General features: G+C 48.5%; 1 protein-coding gene across 4 annotated transcripts; it reads left to right on the top strand.

The window, feature by feature from the left end:
- The first annotated feature begins 1,451 nt into the window (after window positions 1–1,451).
- STK25 (serine/threonine kinase 25) lies at window positions 1,452–22,566 on the top strand. Of its 4 annotated transcripts, XM_040612945.1 has the most exons (12): window positions 1,454–1,657; window positions 2,577–2,702; window positions 9,000–9,230; window positions 10,440–10,496; window positions 11,599–11,707; window positions 12,865–13,022; window positions 13,293–13,478; window positions 13,693–13,838; window positions 14,716–14,830; window positions 15,094–15,165; window positions 18,672–18,808; window positions 20,410–22,566. In XM_040612945.1, the coding sequence occupies exons 2-12, from the start codon at window positions 2,652–2,654 to the stop codon at window positions 20,447–20,449; spliced, it is 1,302 nt and encodes a 433-aa protein (XP_040468879.1). In that variant the 5' UTR covers window positions 1,454–1,657; window positions 2,577–2,651; the 3' UTR covers window positions 20,450–22,566. The 4 variants fall into 4 exon arrangements, 2 of the variants coding, with proteins under 2 accessions (XP_040468879.1, XP_040468880.1); XR_005830650.1 differs by lacking the exon at window positions 20,410–22,566 and having other exon boundaries at window positions 1,452–1,657; window positions 15,094–16,486; window positions 18,672–18,783; XR_005830649.1 differs by lacking the exon at window positions 20,410–22,566 and having other exon boundaries at window positions 1,452–1,657; window positions 15,094–16,530; window positions 18,672–18,758.
- Window positions 22,567–22,791: the final 225 nt, after the last annotated feature.

Below are 22,791 nucleotides of genomic sequence, written 5' to 3'. Positions count from 1 at the left end.
AATGAAACTACATGGGAAAAATTATTGAGTCTCCATGACAGGAGGGGCAGACAGCCGAGCTGTTGGGATAAAGGGATTCCTAAGTAACGTACACAGGGACTCACAACTTAAACCGCTACGGGGTGATTCGTGTGTGTGCAAACAGGCAATGGTTGATCCCTTGGTCCTTGCTGCAGCAGAACTCTATCTCCTTCCTTTCCTACTTCACAAGGAAGCTTTGATTCCTCTGTCTGTTCCTAGATCTCCCAAGTCAAGGAGTTGTACTGGAATAGGGATATTTATGAGACAAAGCAATTGTATTTTGTGGGGCTAGAAGACTGGTCCTGCAGTATAAACTCAAAACTCAAGCAATCCAGGTACCTGGCAGGCAAGACCTCTGTTTGAAAACCTTCCAGCCCAGATACAGCTCATTTAAATACAAAGATACTATCTCATTACAGGCATGATATTGATACTGGTCCTCTATCTAATTGATGTTTTCCCTCAAGTACCTCTAAGTGCTGGATGGTTTGACCAGAGGCCGGCAGACAGAGGGCTGCTGGCTGCGGCCCAGACCCGTTTGTCCACACAGTGACTTGTCAAGAGCTTGTTCCCCTCGCGACAGCTCTTGACAAAAACAGCACAAATTCATGGTCAGAAGAAATACCTGGTGAGGAACGCTCTGGGCGCTGGTTAAGAAGCCGTGCCCGTTTTGTTAACCGTGGGGAAGAAAGCTGAAGTCTGGTTTTAAACCTGACTGGCAACAGAGGTCGCGAGAATTATTTTTTCCTTTGAAAACGTGATTCAGCCGCTGACAACCCCAGAGAGGCTGCGGGGTTGCCCGGGGCGAAGGGCCACGGAACGGCCCCGTCCGTCGCGCCTCAGCCCGCTCCGCTCCGCCGGCTCCCAGCCCGCCGGCCCGGCGGGGCCTGGCTCCCCGCAGCGGGGCGGGGGCACTGGCAGTCCCTCGGGGGTCCGCGGCTCCTCGCCCTCACGGAGGACCCAGCGGCACTGCGAACCGCGCACGGGGCAGCCCAGCCGCGGCCCGGGACCCCTAAGGGCCGGTGGGAGGTGCCGCCAGCCTGAGGGGAGGCGCCATGACGCGCGAAGCAGGGCCGGGAGGACAAAGGCTTCCTCCCCCCGCCCCCGTCCCCACCGCAGGGCGGAACGGGCCGGCCCCCCCGCCGCCGCCCCCGCCTCGCCGGGAAGGCCCAGGCCGGAGCGCCGCTCCGCGGGGCCCCTGGGACGGGTAGTCCCCGCTGCCCGCGCTGCCTGCGCCGTCCGCGCCGACGGACTCTCCGTCCCAGCAGCCCCTGCGCCGTCTCCCTGCCCTCCCCGCCCGCCGCGCCCCCGCCGCGGCCCGCTGCCTGCCGGGCCCGGTAGTGCCGTGAGGGGAGACGGCGGCCGGCCGGCCCGGCGCAGGAACTGCACCTCCCGGCAGGCAGCGCGGCTCCGCGCCCCTGCCCCGCGCCCCCCGCCGCGCCGTGTTGTTGCGCCCGGCGCGGCGCGGCCTGGCCCGGCCCTTCCCACCCCTCTCCCGGCGCCCCTGCCGCCGCGGACGGGCTCGGTGTCCCAGGGCAGCCCGGGGTGACGGCAGCTCTGTGTGCCGGGGCCCGGCATGGCACCGCGCCGCCCTCCGCGCGGGGAGCGTTGGCCGTAGGTGCGGCGGGCTGCCCGGGTAGGTGCGGCGGCGCCCGGGGCCGGGAGGGCGGCCGTGGGCCGTGCCGGATGGGGATCCGCAACGGAGGGGCCCTGGGGGGGCCGGGCGGGGTGGGGGGCTCTGAGGAGGCCGTGATGGGGTGGGGGTTCTCTGGGGGTACTGGGAGGAGGTGGTGGCCCTGAGGCGTGAGATGGGGGCAAGGGTCCCTGAGCGGGGCTGGAGGGCCACCGTGACAGGGGAGCACTGAGGGGGTCTGTGGGACGCTGAGGGTGCCGTACTGGGGAGCACTGGGGTAGGGGCCCCTGAGGGGGCTGGGCCGGGGGGCCCTGCTGCGTTGGGGCTCTTCTGTGATCGGTGGAGAGGGTTGCTTGAGGAGTGCAGGTTCTGGGGGTAGAACCGGGGAGCAGTGGGGGGGGGGTGGTGCCGAGGGGTGGCGTATGGTTGGTGATCCCTGAGGGGGAAGGGGTGCACTAGGGAGCTGAGCTTTGCAAGTGGGTGAACTGGGGAGAACGGGAGTGGAGGGGTACCCCCAGTGACAGGATTACTAGGGAGCAGTAGTAGGAGAGGAGGGAGGGTATCTGAGGATAACTCTGTGGCTGTGCTCAGGAAGGTGCTGGGACTTGTGATGAAGGGATGGTGCTGTAGGGGCAGCTGTCATACTAGGGAGCGTGCTGAGGTGATGGTGGGGAAAATGGTGCCTGAGGCTTTGTCACTGTATATCATTACAGTGAGGTTCCTTGATACATGTGGAAGGCATGCCTGGAAAGAATTCAGAAATGGGGTTTGCAAGGAGGGGCTGGCATACTTAGAATGGGCTGGTAGGTTCAAGGAGAACTGCAAATCAAAGGGGAAAAAAAAGAGGCAGGTAGCTCTTTTGGGGAATAAGCCAGGCTCCGAGAACCTCAAGGTAGAGCTGTTATGTTCTTGCTTGTTGCAGTTGACCAGTGGATGAGAAAGTACCACTTTCCCGCTGTGCTACAACGTCCCAACCTCCCTGGTTTTGCAAAAGCGGATGTCTGAGCATCCTGTAGGCATGGCTCACTTAAGAGAATTTGCCAGCCAGGTAAGTGGCAGTTAAAAATTTGTTTTAAACTCTTGTATCAAGAACAAACGTTGTTATGTTTGCTCTTGAAATGAGTTTAAACAAATCGCTAGAAAATCACTTTTTGCCACTCTCGGTCCCTCTTGCACATGTCTTGGCTTAGTCCTGTCAGCACATTGATTTGTGTCTTCTCCATGGTGGTTTTGGACTGATAGTGTTAGGTTGCTAGCCATATGGAAAGGGAATTCTTCACCCAGTGTGGTGCCTTTCTCTGACGTTAACTTTGCTCTTCTTAGGGAAACAGGAATCATTGGCACTCTTGAGTATTTTTGGGAGGAGAGGTCTATAGAAATGGGAACAGAAAAGCTGTGTGTGCAGGCTGTGCCAGACTTACGTTGCTGAAGGGTTCATAACAGCAGCCTGAGAAGAACAGTGTTTGTAATCTTAATGCATAAGAGGTAGTGATACTTGATACTGAGCATTTAATTCTTCTGAGAGAGAGGTGAGCCTCAGTGGATGTGGTTAAATCCTGTTGCTGTGATGACATTTTCATAAGAGGAATGTGGAAGGATGATGTCATGACTTGGGACTAAAAACTAAACCACAATAGTGTTGGCTTAAGTCTTCTTTCTTCTGAATCTGGTTGCGGGGTGTGTTTGATTATTGGCAGATGTCAATACTGAATGTAGGTCTTGTTAAACCATGATATGTGAGAATTTTTGGTATTTTTCTGTTCTGCTTCTAAGTGTATAACTGTAATACTAAAGGCTTTAGTGGTTTGAGACTGTGCTTTCTCCAAGCCTTTTCTGATTTGAAATTGATTTGCAGTGCATCTTAGTTTGCATGCAGTCTTTCACATAAATGGTTTCCCCAAAGTGTTTGTGGAATTAAATGCAAATATAGTGCCTGAGTGAGTCATAGTACAGGGAGAGAAATGAAAGGAATAGGAAAGGATACTGTCTGGTTAGGGCTGAGAACTGAGGTCTGTAGCTACAGAGGAGGTTGCTCTGAGGCTTTTTTGTACATTCGTTCACTAATGAAGCTTATCAGAGTTCCAGTGGTCTCATCTCTGAATTTGTTATGCAAATGTAGGACATTCACAGATTCTGTCATCCCATGACTCTCTGTCTGGTCCTGGAAATAGGAAAGCAGTCTGTGTTGTCCATTCCTCAGATCTCTTTAGGAATCCTTGATGGGACCTCGTAAGCTATGTAACTGAGGCTTGCTGGAAGGGCAGTAGGAATCGGCCTGAAGTTCTGTTCACTAGTTTAGGGAGTGGTAGGAGGTTCTGTGAAATTTGAGAGACTAAGACTTGGACTGGGATGTCAGGGGCTTGACTTGTCTTTGTTTCCTGGTTCTGTTGCTGATGTGCGGGGTTACCGTAGGCAAATCCCCAGGCTGCTTTACCTCTGTGCATCTGTTCCCCTGCCTCAGCTAGTTGGCTGTCTGTTGTTTCTTGGCTGCCCTTTGCTGTGTACATACAGCACAGTGGGCCTCCAGTCTTTGTTGGGAGCTCTATCTGCTAGATGATGTATTTGCGTTACTGTGTTTAAAGCTCTAATCTGAGCTCTGTTTCTAGTTTTGTTGTTCCTTATGTGACGTTGAAGAAGCTGTTCAAGTTCTCTGGCTAAGTAATGCCGCACTCCCTTGAAGCAAAGGGATACTAGCTGTGAAGCAAGTTGGGAGCCTCAGAAAAGCTTGTGTGTTTCAAAGTGCTGAACACAAACTTTCCTCTTGTCTATACTCCAAAAGTTCAAAACGGTCTCAGGCTCGGCAGCTGAAAAGAGCTGTGCTCAAATATCGTGTAGACAGGGAAGCTCTTGGATGTTTCCAGATGCCAAGCTGATTTCCCCAAAGAGAACAAACATAGTGCCTGTTGCCATAGTGCAATGACCAATCTGTTGGTGGCCAGAGGTTAGGGTGTAGCATGCAATGTGGGTGAATGCTGGATGGGAAGTTGGGGAGGAGAGGAGGCAATGAAGGAAGGGTCAGTACCTGAGGTCTGTTAAAACTTCCTCCTTCTACTGTGTTTGGCAGGGGAAAATTACGTTTGTTTGTTTGGCTGGTTGAAAAGTGCTCTAGTCAGAAGTAACACTAAATGCTGCTGTAGTTCCATGTAAACCTTTGGAGGCTGCCAAACTCCCAAGCAGCTTCAGCTCTTAAAGTATTGTGGCCCTGACAATCTTTTTCTGTTACAGACTTCTGCCATATGTAACAGTGATTGTGATCCTGACCTGCCCCAGACCATGGAACTCTCACTTCCAAAAGGGTTTCAGCACCTCTCAAGTGTTTTATGCAGCAGATGCAAGTCTGACTCTTGCTTGCAATGCTGAATGTGGCTCTTTTGAGAGTGAGATCCAGCTGGACACAGCCCAGAGAGAAGACCTTGAGCTGGTTCAAAGGGTATTTGCTTCTGTTCCTAATATGCAGCTTATCTTTCCGGGTAGTAGCTTTGAAATGAGGGTAGATATTTACCCTTTTTCTCTATTCTCCCCTCAAAGGCTGTGGATATCATGTCTCTGCAGCTGGTGTTACTGCCAGGCTTGCCTCATAAGGCACTACATTTCCTAATTCCTGATGTCTGCAGTGAGTCGCTCTGTTTTAAAACATGGCATCATCAGTCATGGTGGTAAACACCCCCACACCTGTCATGACAGAGCATCCTTCTTTCCTGGGCTGTGAGAACCTGGAGGGCAGAAGAGGAGCACATTACTGACAGATTGTCCTCATCCCTCTCATACTTAATTCCCTCCCCTTCCTGCACGTACAACCAAGATAGCTTTGTGTGCTCTCTTCCCAATGCCTGTTCATGCCTGACTGAGCCGTCTCTGGTGTCTGACTGCTTTCAATGGGGAGAAGCAGCATGAAGCTTTTTGCTCCAGACCTGCTTTGTAATTGACAGTCAGTCAAGCAAAAAGGTACGATGAGGTGACCATCCCTAAAAGCTTTGTGCATTGTAGTAGAACAAGGAACAGCAGCTGGCCAGCTAGCTCTTCAGACTCTGGCCTGGTTTTGCAGCCCTGGTGGGTTCTGTGAATGTGGAAGAAAATGGAAAGATCCCAAGGTGGTGAGCGGCTGCAAAACTGACAGGTGCTAATAAGCTTCTTTGGGTTATCTATGCTCATTTATGCCAGGTGTAAAGGATTTAATCTGGATTTTATTACTTTCTACTAATGATGTTTCTCAGGTGTGTTTGTAGCTGTGCACAGTTCTAGAACATGGATTTGCAGCCAGGGTGATTCTCTGACAAGACACCGAGATCAATTCGTATTTAGAAGGGAACGGATCGTGCTTGTAACACCCCTTATTGCAGTGCTCTGCAGGTACAAATTTACTGGGCTAGAGGAGAGTCAGGCTACACAGAATGTGTTCTGCTTCCCTCTGCCTGCCCCACTTGGCCCCCCAAGTGTGGTAGTGTGCTTCTCTTCTGATGGGGCGATGCACTTGCATAGTGCTCTGTTCCTGGCATAGCTGCATTTGTTCTGTCTGGTGAGTGCCAGGGCTCGTATGCCCATCGGTCTGAATGTTTGCTCGTCGGCAGCGAATTACCATGTGGCAGCTCAAACAGGAACTTTTTAATGGGCGAGAGCTTTTGAGCAGATGTCCTGCAGACTAGCATAATTCTGTCTTAGTTTGTCATGGGAATTCAGGATTGCTTCCACAAAGATGCCATCTGGCAATGTCTTCTGTGGTGTCCACCATGGTAGCTCACAGGGTGTTCCACTGGGCAGACCTGCTTGAATTGGTGATGGGCTCGTTTCCTCCTCCCTGTTTACAGAAAGTGAAGAAATTTGTTAGCAGACTCTGGTTCTGCAGCAGGCATCTGGGAGACTGTTAACCATGGCTGGAAGGACTCTCTACCACTTTGTGCCATACTCGCTCACTAGGTTCTGGCTGTTGATGGGTATGGGTTGTGTGATTTGGACAACTCCGTCAGGGGATGCTCTTCCTCAGGCCCTCCACAGAAGACTCATATTCTTGCCCTGTCACCTGAGAGCTCTGAAGCATTTCCAGATCAGTTTTGAAGTGACAGGTACTGGGGAGGTAAATTCACTATCTGCAAAGTTTCCTGTTCCAACCTAATATCGTGGGCCTGTCTCTTCTGCCCATCAGTGTTGTATCATTTTCCTGAGCCCTTGAGCAAACCCTCCACATGCTTGTCGTGAAGGTTTGTCTCCTTCACCACCCCTACCTGAACTGCTTCGTTCCACAGAAAATGGGATAAACTGGCATCAGAGCATGGAAGTTTGTTTACGAAGCTGTCTGTGATTACAGAGCCCGATACATAAAATGGTGGTTGTCCCAAAAGCTGCCTGCAGTAGCTGGTGCTCTTACGTTTGATGTCCTGCTCTTGAAGAATCAGTCCTGATTCTTTGATACGCCATGCCAGGCTGAGGAGAGGAGCAGTAACTCACATCTTGCAATTTCTTTTCTCTTGGAAAAATTACTGACCTGGGAGGGGAGGAAGGTTTTCTTGCAGGGTTGCTTCCTTGCAGGATTCATGTGGATAGCGTTTCCCTTACCAGCTGAGCCAAGTGCTTCTAAGAGATGATCCTCTTTCTCTCCCTTCTCCCTGATGTGTGAGAGTAGCTGATGTGGCAGGTGGCATTGCAGCAGGTGACTGTGCAAGGTGACGTCTGGGCCATGTTGCTGCCCCTTCCTGTGAGTTGGTCAAGAGGTGGAAGCTGCTCCTGGCCTCTTGTGAGCCTGGACTAGCCAGACTGTTCTCCCTGCGCTGCAGTCATCATTCTCATGTTGCCTCCTGGCATTTCTCAAACTCAAATCCTCTTCCTTTCCCCCGCCTCCTTCCCTCCAGTCCCTGTTACATATCTCCAGTTCCTTTTATCTCGGCATATCCCCTCCAGTCTGTTTCCAGTGCATTTGTTCAAAGTACAGCCTGTTTGGGTGTTGCCATGGATGCGCAAGGATATTTGGTTATCCTTCTGTATCTTGGACTGGAATGCACGTGGAAATCCTGTTGAGTAAGCTGACTGTAAAGCTCATTCTGGGCCTGGCTTACTCCATATAGCAAAGCACTGGGCACAGAAGGCAAACAACCTGTAGTGACTGGCTGGCTTAATCATTAAGCAGCATCTAGGGCTGCTCAGTGGTGGTCTGCTGCTGGAACCTGGTGTTAGATGGAAAAATGCAGCTGCTCTGTCCTCAGATAAAATCTCTGCCAGCTCAAGGCCTTTGCAAGGGAGCAGTCCCTCTGGGTGACGTGTTGGAGGTGATACTGAGAAGTTCTGGGTGTGGAAAACTTGCTCTAGTGGCTTGGATGCTTCCTGTAGATCAGGCCATATTTTACAGATATTTTTTTAAAACTAGACTAATTTTTTTAAAAAGGCAGAAAACCTATTCACCAAGGGCCTTTTAATAGTATGAAGAAGAGGAGGACCTCCTGGTCTGCAGCTGGACAGAATGAAATAGCTGATTTCTTCACTTTCTTGTGTGTACTTGTCCTAATAAAGAATTAACTTTGAAGCTGCTGTTAAAAGAGTCTGTATTTCTCCAGCCAGTGCTATTAGTAGCTTCCCAGTTGATGTGCTTATCTAATGAGGGAAATGCTATTTGCTTTTGCATCTGGGTGTGCCAGCCAGAGGACAGGGTGTTCCAGAAAAGCAGGTCTGCAGATGGAGTGTCCATTCAGCTCTCCTGTCTCCTCTGGTATAGGCAGGTGTCCGGCCTCCTTGCCGCTGACCTAAAAGATGCAAGGCTCCCCCTGTAAATATCTGGAGAGAGCTGGGATGGGTGCTGCCTGGAAATCGGGCTGCAGCAGAGAAGAGAGCTAGTGTGAACTGGTATTTGTAGTATTAGAGTATTTCACCCTCCAAATAAGTAGGGAAAGGTGCAAATTGTATAAATCATTCCAGTCTTTGAGTGCCAGAAAGCAGACTAGGGAAACATCCATGCGAACTTCCTGTGGCCTCTTGCTTGTGCCCATTTTCTCATCCAGATCTTCAAAGGAAGGGCTGGTTCTGGTACACCGTGTCTGTCTTTATCCAAGCATGAACAAGTATTTGCTCATGGAGCTGCTTTGGCACCAATTTAGTGCCTGCAGTCGAGCAGTCCTGTCCCAAAGGACCCAACACCTTCCGTAGAGATGCTTACTGGCGTTCTCCTTCTGGGCTTCTTTCCCCTTCCTCCTCCCAGTGACTACAGTCTGAAGGGGCAGAAAGCCCATGTAAAAGGTTTCCTTGGTTTTTCTAATCTTGGATATATTGTATATATATACATAGGGATGTGAGCTGTAGGGGTATACGTGGCACTCTGCAGGCTGCCGTGGGAGTTAATGGACTTTTCCCATCTTTGCTTTAGCACTCCAGGGTGGATCCTGAGGAGCTGTTCACCAAGCTGGAGCGGATTGGCAAAGGATCGTTTGGTGAAGTGTATAAAGGGATTGACAACCGCACCAAGGAGGTGGTTGCTATCAAGATCATTGATCTGGAGGAGGCTGAGGATGAAATTGAGGACATTCAGCAGGAGATTACAGTGCTCAGCCAGTGTGACAGTCCCTACATCACCCGGTACTATGGGTCTTACTTGAAGGTAGGACAAAGCCATGGCAGTTCGCTTGCCAGCAGTTTGGGAATGGCGTGGGCTTCTCGATGGGTGCTGTAGCTGCTGGTGGCATACAGCACTGGAAAGTGTCCAGTCTGTGAGTGTCAGTGTGGCAGCAGGAACAGCAGTAGCTCTGCCCATTGCATTCATGTGGTCTTAATAGGAGGCTGGGCTTTAAGACACTTGCAAAGCATATGGAAATGAGGTCCTCGGTACAGTGTGGTCCCAAGAGCAGGACGTTTCCCTGGAGAGAAAAATACTCGTTGAAGAGGCTGCCCTCTTCCCCGTTTGGCCATTCTTGAAAGGGAGTTTGTGGAATACTTTTCCAAAGTATCACAGTTTTAAGGTAGTACCACTGAGGGCTTTATGCGTCTGAAAAGAAGAGCAGTTTGAAACTGTATTTGTGTTCTTGTGATCATCATTTGATCAGAAATGATGACAAGAACAGGAACTGAGTTTTTGGAGGAATGCTGGTACCACTTCCATTGAAAACAGGTTTAGGAATCCCCAGTGGAAACTACTAGTAGTGATGACCAGAAGTGGCCTCTGCATGCCAGCTGCTGGAGGTATATGTAACGTTGGGTCTGTAGCAAACAGTTTCTGGGCTCTTTGGATCCTGATATTCCTTACGTATTTTTCAAAGGCTATAATGCATTTTCTCAGCCTTCTACTGCAAACACCAAGCAAGCTGTAGTTCCATGGATCTGATGCTTACCTCCTACCAGGACCCTGTGAACCTCAGTCTGGAAATCTCTGAGGAGTAAGAGATTGTCTTACTGATTGTACCCTTGAAGCTGGCAGTCTTGTTACTGAGATCAAAGGCTGCAAAGGTCCCCTGTCATTGTCAAGAAGGAGATGTGCTACGTCTGTTGGAGTGATGTTAAATGGCTACAGCCTGCAAATACGCTTATCTCTGTGGGCTGTATAGTCTGGTGCCTGTAGGGACACTAAGCTTGCTCAGGTAAAACTGCAGACTGAGAGAAAGAAATGTGCTGGAGGCTGGTCCACTGCTGTAATGCTGTGTCAGTGGGAAAGAGGGAGCTGGGAGCAACCTCCTTAGGCCTCTGAGAGCTGCAGTGTGCAGCATCTCTTGGATTGTGTACAGGACTACACATGTGTCTTGCTGCCTCTGGGGAGTTTCACTTTTCTGCCTGCTTTTATTACTGTCTTTACTCTTGATTTATGCTCTTGTTGCAGGGCACTAAGCTGTGGATAATTATGGAGTACCTAGGAGGAGGTTCAGCCTTGGATTTGGTAAGCTATGGACCATGGAAAGCGCTGGCTGGAGACCTGGTTTGTGAAATGCCTGTAACTGGACACTCACTTGCCACATACCATCTTTTTGACAGCCCTGTGCCTGAAGGGTAGGCAGTGCAGGACAGATGTACTGGTTATGCATATCCCAGAACAGAGGAAATGTCTGCATGAAGCTCAGCATTCAGAGCACTGTTCTAGAGTGTGCTCTGCTGCTTTACAATGGAAGGAGCCAGTGACCTTAAATGTGACAGCAGCCAATTGATTTGAGCGGTGCAAATCCATACTTCACCTAACACGAGTTCATGGTATTGTTCAGTGCTTGCATGGCATCAAGCTCAGCAGGGACCTGGTCCACAATCAGCGTTGCCAGGTGTTTGATAATACAAATGACATCTAATAAGTTATCCCAGATTTTAAAGGAATACAAATGCAGAATAAACACATGGCCAAAGTTCTGCTGTGCAGTATTCCATCACAGGATTTTGCTTTTCTCCTTAGGACAATATAAAGCCTGTTTTTCCAGAGCAGTAACTAAGGTCATGTAGTGAAAACTGCTAAGCCTGCCTGCACTGAACTGACTTGGAGGAAGGGTGCAGGGGTGGGGGCTGTTACCAGCAGAAGTCACGTTAGTGTCAGAACCTCAGTTATTGCACTGAAAAGGCAGGACTTCTTTAGAGGAGAACTGATGAAAAGGAGAAGAGCTTTGATACAATACTGTACAGCCAGAAGGTAGAAGTTGTCTCTGGCTGTTGTAGTGGCTGAAGGTCAGTGTTTGCGTGCTAGTAGAGAGACTTGAACAAGAGAAACTGTTAAGATGTTCTGTTCAGCAATGTATTTCCAGGCCAAAGCAAAAGATGAGCATCCTGCTGTTTCTCTGGGAAGCCTTTAGTAGACTAACAGAAAATCCTCCAAAGATTTTCCTTTTAATGTTGCCAGGTACAAAGTCCAGCACTCCGCTTACAGAATGCGCACCGGGCACACAGTAGGTGCTTCCTGCTGAATGTGACCTTGGCTGAGGTTTCCAAGTAGCAAACTGAGAGGCTGGAAAATCCAAGGCATCAGTCACCCTCCTTTAAGTCATTTTTTTGCCCTTTATCAGCTGAAGCCAGGACCCCTGGAGGAGACTTACATAGCTACTATCCTGAGAGAAATCCTAAAGGGTTTGGATTATCTGCATTCTGAGAGGAAGATCCACAGGGACATCAAAGGTGAGAGTGGAGAGCTTAGCTTCCTGTTAGGTTGCTTCTTTCTGAATTTGATGCTTGTCATTTTATTGCAACTCATGACTTATATGTCTTTAGCGTTTAGAGTACCAGTAAGGATCTGTAGCTCTTCTCTGGCATTTGTAGTCTGGACAGGCAGGGGGCTAAAGCAAAGGAGTCCATGAAAGGCATGCTCAGATATTAGCTGACTCTGTTATGTCTGGACATTTGCTTTACTGCTGGACTCCAAGGCGTGTGTATGCTCGTTATCATGGTTAGAACACACTGCAAAGGTAAGCTGTCCTCATGCAGGGTTCACAGCCCTAGAAAATCAGGGCAGCTTGTGTCAGCTTATCCTGTTACTGATTTTTATAGTCATTGGCTGTATGCAGTGTAGAGAGACCTGGTATCTGCCTCCCGAAGAGCAGTCTCACACTGAGCACAGAGCATCAGAGGACAGCAGGAGGACGAGAGGACAGTGCTGTGGAGATGTGGCCAGTGTTGGATGCTAACTGCTCTGACCCTCTGCAGGAGGGGATGTGAACAAGCAGAGCAGAGAAACCTCATGCAGGGAGATATGTAGAAAAGATTCTGTTGTGTAAGTGAAACTACGCATTTCTAGCACTGCAAGCTGTGCAGGACTGTTGGCTGCCAGCAGAGTTGACAAGTTTGTAGGTAGGGTGTCACAAGTCCTCCCAGAAAGCCCCCATCCCAAAACATGTGCAATATCACTGTCTTAAGCTGAGTGGGAAGCAGTACAAGACCAGGACTTGTGAGCTCTTTAAAAGGATCTGCTATTTAACCTTTGCGGAGTGCTACTAGGAAAAAAATCAAGACCATTTGAAGTATCCTGGGCCATGTTGTCCTCTTCTTTGTATGGCAAGGAATCACATCTAGTTGATTGTGTGGCCCTTCACACCTGCTCCTTGCTACTGCCCTAGAAATATCCCCCTTCTGATCCAGCCAAGCTTATGAACTTGGTCCGTGTTAGCTGGCAGAGGTCAGAGCTTGAGAACGGTGTGAGGCTGGGAATGGGAATCTGAGCTGTGGGTTTCCACTGGGCAAAGGAGGATGTCACAGGAGGTCTGTTCTCAGTATTCAGTTCTGTGTGGGCTGGAGATGATTCAGAAACTAGTGGACTTGATGCCTCTTTGTGTGAACAGCTGCCAACGTGCTACTTTCGGAACAAGGAGATGTGAAACTGGCCGACTTTGGGGTGGCTGGACAGTTGACAGACACACAAATCAAGAGAAACACTTTTGTTGGGACTCCGTTCTGGATGGCACCAGAGGTCATCAAACAGTCTGCTTATGACTTCAAGGTGAGCTGGGAGCAGGAGGTTTGCTGCCTGGTGCTACTGTATGTGAGATGATGCCAGGGTTAATACAGGGATTGGAAGTGCTGCTTACTGCACAAATGATACTTTCCTGTTATGGTTCAAGGTCTGTTGGAGAAGTTTGTCTGTTACACATGAAACACCCTGTCTGATTTTATGTGATCAGCCCTTCAGCTGTGCTAAAGTCGCATGCTTCCATGTTGCAGAATTGATCCTTGCTGTTCCATGTTGTCACGGTTCTTGCTCTTCTTTCAGGCAGATATCTGGTCCCTTGGAATTACAGCCATTGAACTAGCAAAGGGAGAGCCTCCAAATTCTGATTTGCATCCTATGAGAGTTCTCTTCCTGATCCCCAAAAATAACCCTCCAACACTTGAGGGTCACCACAGCAAGCCCTTCAAGGAGTTTGTGGAAGCCTGCCTCAATAAGGATCCTAGATTTGTGAGTATTGCTGTCCACCTGTGAATTTGGGTGAAGTATTGCAGACGTCAAAGATTTATTTAGCAGGAAGACCTTTTGGTGCAAGGTTTCTGGAGAGAAAGAAGTACTGAGCTTGCCGGATGGACAGGCAAGCCTGGCAAGAGTTGAAGTCGTGCACTTGCATGTTTAGTGTACAGAAATGGTTAGATGTAGCCTGCTTTCCTTTTTGCTCTAGAGGCCAACAGCTAAAGAATTGCTAAAGCACAAGTTCATCACACGCTACACCAAGAAAACCTCATTCCTAATGGAGCTGATAGATCGGTTCAAGCGCTGGAAGTCGGAGGGCCATGGAGAAGATTCCAGTTCTGGTGATTCTGATATGTACGTACATGTTCTGCATGGAGGGGTGCCCCTGCCGTACCCTGCATGCCCCAGGGTAGCCTGCAAACAGCTCAGATCCTTTTCCCCACCTGGGCTGGAGATCTTACGGTAGTTCAGGGAGGCCTGTGAGCATCTGCTTGTGGGAGCAGGTGACTGCTGCCTGAAGAAACAGGCTGTTACCTCCTGTTCAGTGGGACCCAGTGCTCTATTCTAGTCTTAACCTGTGGAGCCTCTTTGCTGAGCGTAAGGGATCAGAAGTACTAACGAGAAACATCTAGTTTGTGCATAACTAGTAAATCAAGGCTGTGTTTTATGCACATCCAGTTAAATAAAAGAGCTGCAGGCTTTAGAAAGTGTGGCAACAGCTGCATATGTGTGTGTATTCGTGGGTAGACAGCTTTGCTACCAGTGTGGAGGATAATAAGGCTGTAATCCTTGGGTGAGGAAAGGGCGCTGTTGCTAGGCAGAGCTTCTCTTCACCTGTCGTGGCCAATGATTTAAGTGATCAGTTACTCTGGGAGTTTGGCTTGTAACACCTAAGTCTGGGCCCTCAAACTGTGCACTTGGATTGCCTTGAAATTCTCCTAAATTTGACTAGCACTTCAAACTGTCTTCAAGCTGGCTAGAGCAGAAAGGTGGTCTTTGGGATTTGAAAACATGATGTAGTACTTTGCTCAGATCTCTGTAGTGCTGTATATGGGCTGTAGAGACTGAAGTGTTCCTCTTCAGGTTTTTCTCTGGAATAGGGAAATGCCTGGGGCCCTGTGGTGATATGACAATCTGGTGTGGGGGAGCTTTTGCCTGTGGGAGTGCATGGGTAAAACACCTGTTGTATGAAGCTGAAGCTTTGTCTTGACCTTCCCTTTTTCATTTGCAGTGATGGAGACACAGAGGATGGAGACCAGGGTCCAATCTGGACATTCCCACCAACTATTCGCCCCAACTCCTTGAGCAAGCTGCACAAAGGAATGGCTCTTCATGGTTCTCAGAAGGTATGTTTGCTGTCTGGTCTTTCCAAAGTGGACTGAACTAACCCAAGCTTTTGAGGGTCTTGGAGAAGTTACCAGGCACTCGTGTTCTGTCTAAAATTTGCTTTCATCTGGTATTAAGGGCTAGTGCCACAGAGCTGCCTCTTCCACATGGTCAGGGTACTGCAGTCTGTGGCTTTCCTGAGACCTGGTGAGGGGACTGCCATCAAGGTGGTGTGAATTTACCAAAGGCTTTTTTTATAACTTCTTTTCATGTTGTTTTCTAGCCTACTGAGCCCATCAAGAGGCAGCCACGGTCACAGTGTCTCTCAACGCTTGTTCACCCAGTTTTTGGGGAGGCGAGTACAACCTCTTGGTGTCTGTGGTGATTGGAGATGAAGAGATGCCTGACACGGATAAGTAACTGGGGAAGGATTTGGAGAAGGGAAGCGTGATGAGGTTCCTAGTAGTGTTAAGGGACTATGAAGCATTTGTGCCTCTGTTCAGGGATTTATACCGTATGTTAGGAAAGTGAATATGTCCCTGGAGTGTCCTCTCTGATATGCTTGTGTTCCTGTAAATACAGCATTACTGTGTTGTCTTCTGGTGAGGACAAGGTAGAGGAGTACCTGTTTCTTATTTGTGTCTTAGGCTTGCTAATGCCTAGGCAACTTTGGGCTCTGATGTCCCTGGTCTCCGTGGTTGAAGTGCAGCTCCTGTTAGGGCAGGCAGGTATTTAAGCTTGCCTGCTGCCATGCATGTTCCCTGCCCTCGTGCTATGTGCTGCTGTCCATGGCAGAGTCACTGAGAGGGATGTGGCTGGATCAGAGCAGGAGCTGGCTTTGCCAGTTACTAGGCCATCTTCTTGGTTTATACATGTCTGCTATTGGTAGCATGCTGAGGCCGAGGAGTTACCTATGTATGGCCTGTGGAAGGCAGACAGAGGAAATGTGTTTGGAAAATCCACCCTGTTTCCCTGCCTTGTGTTCTGGGTGGGGGTGTGGGGTTGCAGTAAAAGCTACCATTAATGATGGGATAGTGTCTGTATCAGCAGAGAGTGGAGTTGTCTTTCCAGCTGGTGATTTAAGAAAGGAGAAGAGTATGATAATTATAAGGGGGCTTCAGTTGCTGTTTGCAGCAGGACTGTAGGAAAGAAGGTTCTACTTCAGAAGAAATCATTTACACAGGCACTGCCTGTTGGGGTTCTTTTCTTGGGGTGCTGGGTCACAGAGACCCATTCTCTGGTCCCAATGACTTGCTCTTTTCCGGATCCTGATTCTGTTCCAGGGGTGGCCCAGCAGAGTGCTGTGCTTTTTGAGGTTTAGTCTCTGGACTTGAATCACTTCTCGCCGGTCGAGTGCTATGTGGAAAGAGGGTTTGCTGCAGGGCAGGAGGCAGAGGTCATTCTAAAAAGCAGGCTCTTGAGCACTGCTTCGGAAATTGAGAGTTCAGCTAACTGGACTCTTCTGTACTCTGCTGGGCTCGGCCTCCAGAGGTCAGAGCATGAGGCAGATGGTCTGGGTCTCGTAGGCCTAGACATGAGATAAAAATGAAAAAAATAAAGTTGTTTTCTGATGCAGGCAGTCTGTGCAGCATAATCACTATCTCTGGTTCTCAGTCCTTCCTGTTCAGGAGTCTTCTGCATGAGGGTGTGTTCAGAGCTGTGAGTTCTCCAAACCAGTGAGTGCATCTTCCCTTTACCAGCCTTGCTGCACCAGTTCCAGGTGGAAAGTGGCTTCTTGGACCTTTAATTTCTGCTAGTTTGACTCCTGTGCCCCAGATTTGCTGATGCTCCTTTCCTTTGATTAGACATCCCTGCCATCTCTGCTGATCCCACTCAGCAAACTCATGTGTAGGGAAGGTTCTGGGCAGTCTCCGGAAAAAAACTGGCTTCTGCGTGCAGCAGCAGGGGGGGTGAAAGAAAACTTGTCTCCAAATAGGAAATCTACTTCACTGCTGGTTCCACCTGTTCTGTTCAGTTCTAGTTTCCTGCCAACAGCAGGTCTTTCTCCTTCTCACCATTGTATTATTGCCTCTTATACCTGCTAGGTTTTGATCACCACTTTCCATAAAAGGGCTGAAGCTGGTCTTTGTGAATGGAAATCTTGCTGAGATGCTGTTCATAGTCTTCTGCGTGTGTATTACTGGATGTTAATACTGAAGATGACCCGTGGTGGGTCATCAACACAGGTGTGGGCAACTGCAGGTCTGAAAACCTGTCTGCCCTTTCTGGGCCAGGGAGGAAAGGTAAGGTATTTGGGCCTGGAGGGCCAAGCAATAAATAAAGGCCAACCTGTAAGGCTTTGTGCAGTACAGCTCCGTAACCCCCCTGCTAACCTCCAGAAAGCTCTTCTGCAGCAGAAAGTGACAGGGTAACATCACAGGCTGCTGGGCAAACTAAAAGGTCAGGGGCTTGGCATCAAAGGCTGGTGATAAGCTGGCAGTTTACCTGCAGGACAGACCCCATGTTTCATTTTGCTCCGAGGCGGTTAGTCTTTGATCAGGTAGATGTCAAATCAAATCCTTGGCTTTAGCATCACAACTATTTTTGGCCGAAGAAATCTGTATCCTTGATGTTTAATTGAGTTGCCCTCCGTGCCCCTTGCCACTTCTGAATGAGCAGAGGTGTACGCGAGTTGCTTCCACAGCCGAGGCTTTGTGTTGGTGAGTGATCGCCTTGCTGAGGAGGCAGCAGCTCTTCTTAGCTAGGAACTGTTTCCTGCAAGGGACTTGGAGCACAGGGACGGCTGCAGCTGGTGATTACCATTCACATTGTCCTGCTTTCTGGACCATGGAGAAAAGGCGAACACCAACAACAGGAAAGGCTGATCCTAGAACTGCAGGCAAAGAACTGTGAGGCTTATGTATAGCCCTTTAATCAGCGTAGCCTAACAGGAGCTTAATTGACCAGGACAGCAGTTAGCTGGCAGACATTGCTTGTTCAACAAAAGGTTTGATATTTGTTCAGCACGGTGCATAACTGTGCATACTAGGGAAGGGGCTGTTGCGTGAGCTGCTTGTGTGAAGGAGGTGGTGAAACACTGCAGGGGATGTGACTGGGTTTTCCAGCGACAGCCTCCTTCAGGCTCGGTGTCGGTGACCTGTCAGGAGTTCCTTCGTGACAGAGGTTTAGCTATTTCAAATTAACAGCTGAAATCGTGTGCAAGTAAACTTGTGACTGGTGAGGCCTAGTCGGAGTGCACTAACCGTGATAGATGTGAACTGAGGCTTTTCATCTAGGTCTATGGAGATCTTGGAGTGTGGGCATCATTCCCCTGTACCCCTGGGGAAAGCTGTCTCGGGAAAGAGTGTCGGAGGCCAAGTGGCTCAGGACCCATAGCATGGCCATAATCCGCCTTGGCCTCCCAGTCCGCTAAAAGCAACTCGGACTTTTTTGTGGCTGTTAAAAGTGATGGTGACTTAACTCCTGGTGTTAACAATATTTTCTGCCTTACCCGTCTACAGACCTTTGTGTGCGTCTGGGAGCTAAGCTGTCATTAGCAGTAAAGTGACTGTACTGGTTTGGGTAGAGCTGGAGTTCTTTGTTCTGTTACTTTATGGGTTTTCAGGGCTGTTGATGCATTTCTAATATAACTGAGTTTGTTTAAGAGTATATCGGGGCCTATTTGTTAAGGACGTCAATTGCTGTTATTACATGGAAGTAAGTCTGAACTCCAGACATTGGACTTCCATCTTCCTAACCTACAAAAAGAGCCCCTTTTTATTTTTTTAAAGAAAGTGGATGCCCTCCTGCACCCTTGTGTAGTCATACTAAAGGGAAAGGGACCTAATGCGTGTACTGCACTGCTTAAACAGTGCTTTCTGCAGTGAGATAAGGAACTGACACACGGTTTCTGGGTTGCAGCTTAAAGACAAGCACAAGCAGACTGGAGGCAATGTGGGAGCTATGGAGGAGCTGGAGAACGCCTTTAGCTTGGCTGAGGAGTCCTGCCCAGGCATCTCTGACAAACTGATAGCACACATGGTGGAGCGGGTACAAAGGTGAGTATTCTCTAGCATGTGAGCTGGGGTGTGGCTGGCAGTGACCCAAACCATTGTCATACTCCATAGCTATGGGAAAGGTTGGTGCTGACCAGCTGAGACACCCAAAAACTGAATATTGGTGACAGCTGACCTCATAGTCCCAAGGTCACTTCCTTTATCTGCTTTTAAGTAATGGAAGCAGTTCTTCCTGCCTCAGAAGTCCTTTCTCACTCCGAACAGGTTTCTGTAGTTCAGATGAATGTTGTAGAGCACAGAAAGATGCTGCTATTCACCTTCATCTTGCATACATATGTATATACATATATATAAGACATCCTGCTGGCCCCATTACCCAGGTAGTGAGGACTATGCAAAATGTCACCAGGAACGCTTCTGGAATAGTGAGAATTTAGAGCGCTTGTGCAGCCAGTCACTCTGCTTGCCCAGCTTCAGGTAGTAGGAAAATGTTTTTCCTGAAGTGAATTACTTATTAAACCAGTGAAGGAGTATAGTCTGTTAGAATTAAGTTCTTTGCTGCTCATCAGGTGCTGCAGGCAGCTTGCCTCCACTGCTGGCACCGAGTTCGGTCACATCCATGTATTGCAGGCAAGTGTCAGATCCTGATCACAGGTTTATCGGGCTTTATTTAACATTAATTTGGCTTTTGTCCCTTTCACAGCAGGCTGTCCTAAATCTTGCCCTTTCTTCAGCAGCTGAGAAACTTAACATTTGGCCCCTCACGGGTTAGAAGGCTGGAAGTAAAAGTGTTTTGCTGTACATGTGACCGAAGGAGCCGTTCTGTGCTCTGGTTGCTAATGTAAATACAACCCAAGCTTTACAGTCTTTACACTCTTGAACTTGGGCTTTCTAAGCATTTGTTTCTGATGGGTTAAGCTGCTGTCATTTGTGCCTTATACCTCAAGCATCCCTTGGATGCTGTCAAGCAAAGAACAACCTTGGATAATAAGGACTGAAAATACTGGCTGTCCTTGAGAGCTTCTGTTACTAAGTTGCTCAAACTTTCAAGCAGACATGGTGTGGGTCTGTTTAGATCACTCGCCTAACAATCACTTTACATTGGGAAGAGAACACTTGTCTCTTCTGGCTGGCCTGTAGAAGACACATCACAGAAAGTGTCCTGTGATACCTGCAAAAACTTCAGCCTCTAGTTGAGCAGGAGGTGCTCACAGATGTGTGTTCGATGCCTGCAGTGCAGTTGTTTCAGTATCGTTCACTTCTATCAGCCTAGAAATAGCACTACTGGACAGTGTGTAAGCACAAGATACTGGTTGGTTGGAGGTTTGCAAAACATCAAAGACCCTGTTGGTTTCTTACTGTAAAACACTAGTGCTCAAAATTTCTTCCTAGCCTAAAAGTGAGTCTTAAAAGCCTGAAAAAAGTGCCACCTTGGCTTTTTGTTAATTTGCTTTTTTTTTTTTTCTTTCAAGACTTCCTTATCTAGAAAACTGACAGTAGCAATGGGAGTGGGGGCAAATACACCCAGACTCACCTCCTTGTCTGCAGACACACTGGCTGGTGCAGTGCGTGTGGGCCATCTTCCAGGTGAGGGCTTGACATGGACAGTAGTGACCAGCTCCACCCACTGTTCTTTCTTGTAGGTTTTCACACAGTCGGAACCACCTGACCTCTGCTCGCTGACACCTGCGTTCCCTGCTGTTGTTGTGAGGGGGGAAGGATTTTTTCCAGCTTCATGAGAACTACATCTCTAATCCAGACCACCATCTGCTATTGGACGTAACATTGTGTTACGGACTTCAGGACATTTCAGAGCCTTCATATTACACGTGTTTCCATGATAACCCAGGGTGGGGTTTGCAATGCAAGTACAATTTAGACCTTTTGCAGAACCCAAGATGGGTGGTCTAATTGTTTTTACAGTTTTAATCAATGCAGTTTTTAATTGTTTCCCTATGGATGTATCCATTTTGGCTTGGTTTGATTCACAGCTTGTTACTGGTAAATGCCTGGCTGCTGGAAAAGAGGGCAGTTCTCCTCCACTGAGATGTTTCGAAGGCAAGTCTGCCCTTCCTAAAGAAGTGTGTCAGCAGTAATGTGCGAGTGCAGGTATGTTTGGAAGCTCTCCATGCATTACGACCTCTGGGAAAGTTTGAGCAGCTCTCCAGTTGTTCTGGAGAACTGCTTCAACTCATTCGCAGACTAGTAATGAAAAGCTTTCAAGTAGAGCAGCAGCTGAGCTAATATGCTGCCGCTCTTTCCCAGCTTGTTGTTTCACAGGAGGATGAGTTTGCTGACTGTACTTTTTTTGGCTCTGGGACATCATTTTGTATTAGGCCTTGGTTCACCTAATTCAGGCAAAGCAGAACTTGCCTTGGGTCTCCAGGGGCTGGAAGGCAAAGTGGTTACATTTGGTTTGGGAGCTGGTAGAGTTCCTTTCCTTGGTGCTTTCTGCAACTGAAGCAACTAGATGGACAGGTTTGGCGGTCCTAGTCTATAAGCTGAGTGGGCACCTACTGTGTGTGCCCAAATGTTGCAGAAAAAAAAAAGGGGATGGGGGTGCTGACAGGGCTGCAGTACAAAAGGCAGACAGATGTTGTGTAGCAGCTCTTGAGGCAAGAAACCTGTCCTTAACAGGAAGGTATAAACTGGATGGCTGGCAGCCACGGTATCCGTGTGGTGTGGCTGGGGTTTGCAAAGCCACTCTAGGCCTCCATCCCCTTCTTCACAGCTTTCACTTTCTGGCTCTTCTTTCAGTCTGGGATCTAAACTCGCTGAAGCCAGCACTCTGCTCCAATTGACAGACTGCGGTGGTGGTTGCTGGCAGAGAAATTAAAGCATCTACTGCTGCTTAAGGTATTCCAGTGGAGCCATCCCCCAACTAGCTTTGCTTTCTGTGTAATACTAGTTTATAAAGCAAACCTTTAATTCAGGTAAAGGCAGAGATCTTAAATCTATAGTTTAAAGGTCTAGAAAAATAGACTTAGGAAAATAACTTCTGATAGCTGGTTGCTTAGAGATCTGTTCTCTAATTGTAAAGATAAATCCATTAAGTCAGCAAGACCTTAGATACCCAGATCTTTCTGTCTGGATGTTTTTGTGTGAATGATGTGGTTCACCCCAAAGCCACTGAGAAAAAAAGCTGTAGCTGTTCAGCATTTTTTTTTGAAAGATAGGCCACTTCGTTAGTAACAAGGCTTGATTTTTGGTACTTTGATTCAGACCTGGAGATTGTAAGTGCTGCGCTCAAAGTAGCTGAGAAGGACCATATGTTCCCTCCTCCTGGTGTGCGTTGTTCACTTTAGCTTATGACTATCCTTTACCCTTCCTCTCTGATGGATAAATACAGGCTCAGCAAATACTATGAACTTGTCCCGCAGAGGAGAGGTGCTGCTGTTTGATCTTGCTGTAGATCTGCTGCAGAGTTGCGTTTCTCCGTGGTGCAAGCCACCTCAAAGCCTGCATTTACGGAGAACACAACAAACCCATTTTTTCCCGCAGGAAAAGGCGTTAATGTGTAGACAGGAAGCTTACCGAGGTGGGAAGGCAGAGACTGCAGTCCAGCAGAAAGGCAGCTGGAGGGCTCCTGCTGCTTTTAAAGTCACTGTTGCTGATGGTAGCAAATCGTGTCAATAAGGTACCTTGTATTATTACTCACATACACTACAGTGTAATGAGTAAACTTTTTAAAGGAAACAATCCCCACAAACCTCATCCAGTATTCAAAGCAACAAATGGTTTTAGTTTTTAAAAACGTTGAAAGGGATCTGCCACTTTCAATAAAGTAACGAAACAAATGAGGCTGGTGTAACTTTGTCTTTTTAGGGGAAAAGTATTTGTTCAAGCTGCTTTTCTTTGCCACCACCTTGGTCTTCCCCTGCATCTTTCTGCCTCATGTAGATCTGACAGAGAGCTGTGAGACAGACCTATTTAAGTGCTTTCTGTGTGCAGAGTGAATGCAGCAAGCGGCATGTTACATTGGTCCTTTCTGCTGATCAGCACTGGGGTTAAGGGAAGCACACTGC

Source organism: Falco naumanni, chromosome 13 (assembly GCF_017639655.2).
Source record: "Falco naumanni isolate bFalNau1 chromosome 13, bFalNau1.pat, whole genome shotgun sequence".
Lineage (NCBI taxonomy): Eukaryota > Metazoa > Chordata > Aves > Falconiformes > Falconidae > Falco > Falco naumanni.
This window is presented reverse-complemented; position numbering and strand designations above follow the sequence as displayed.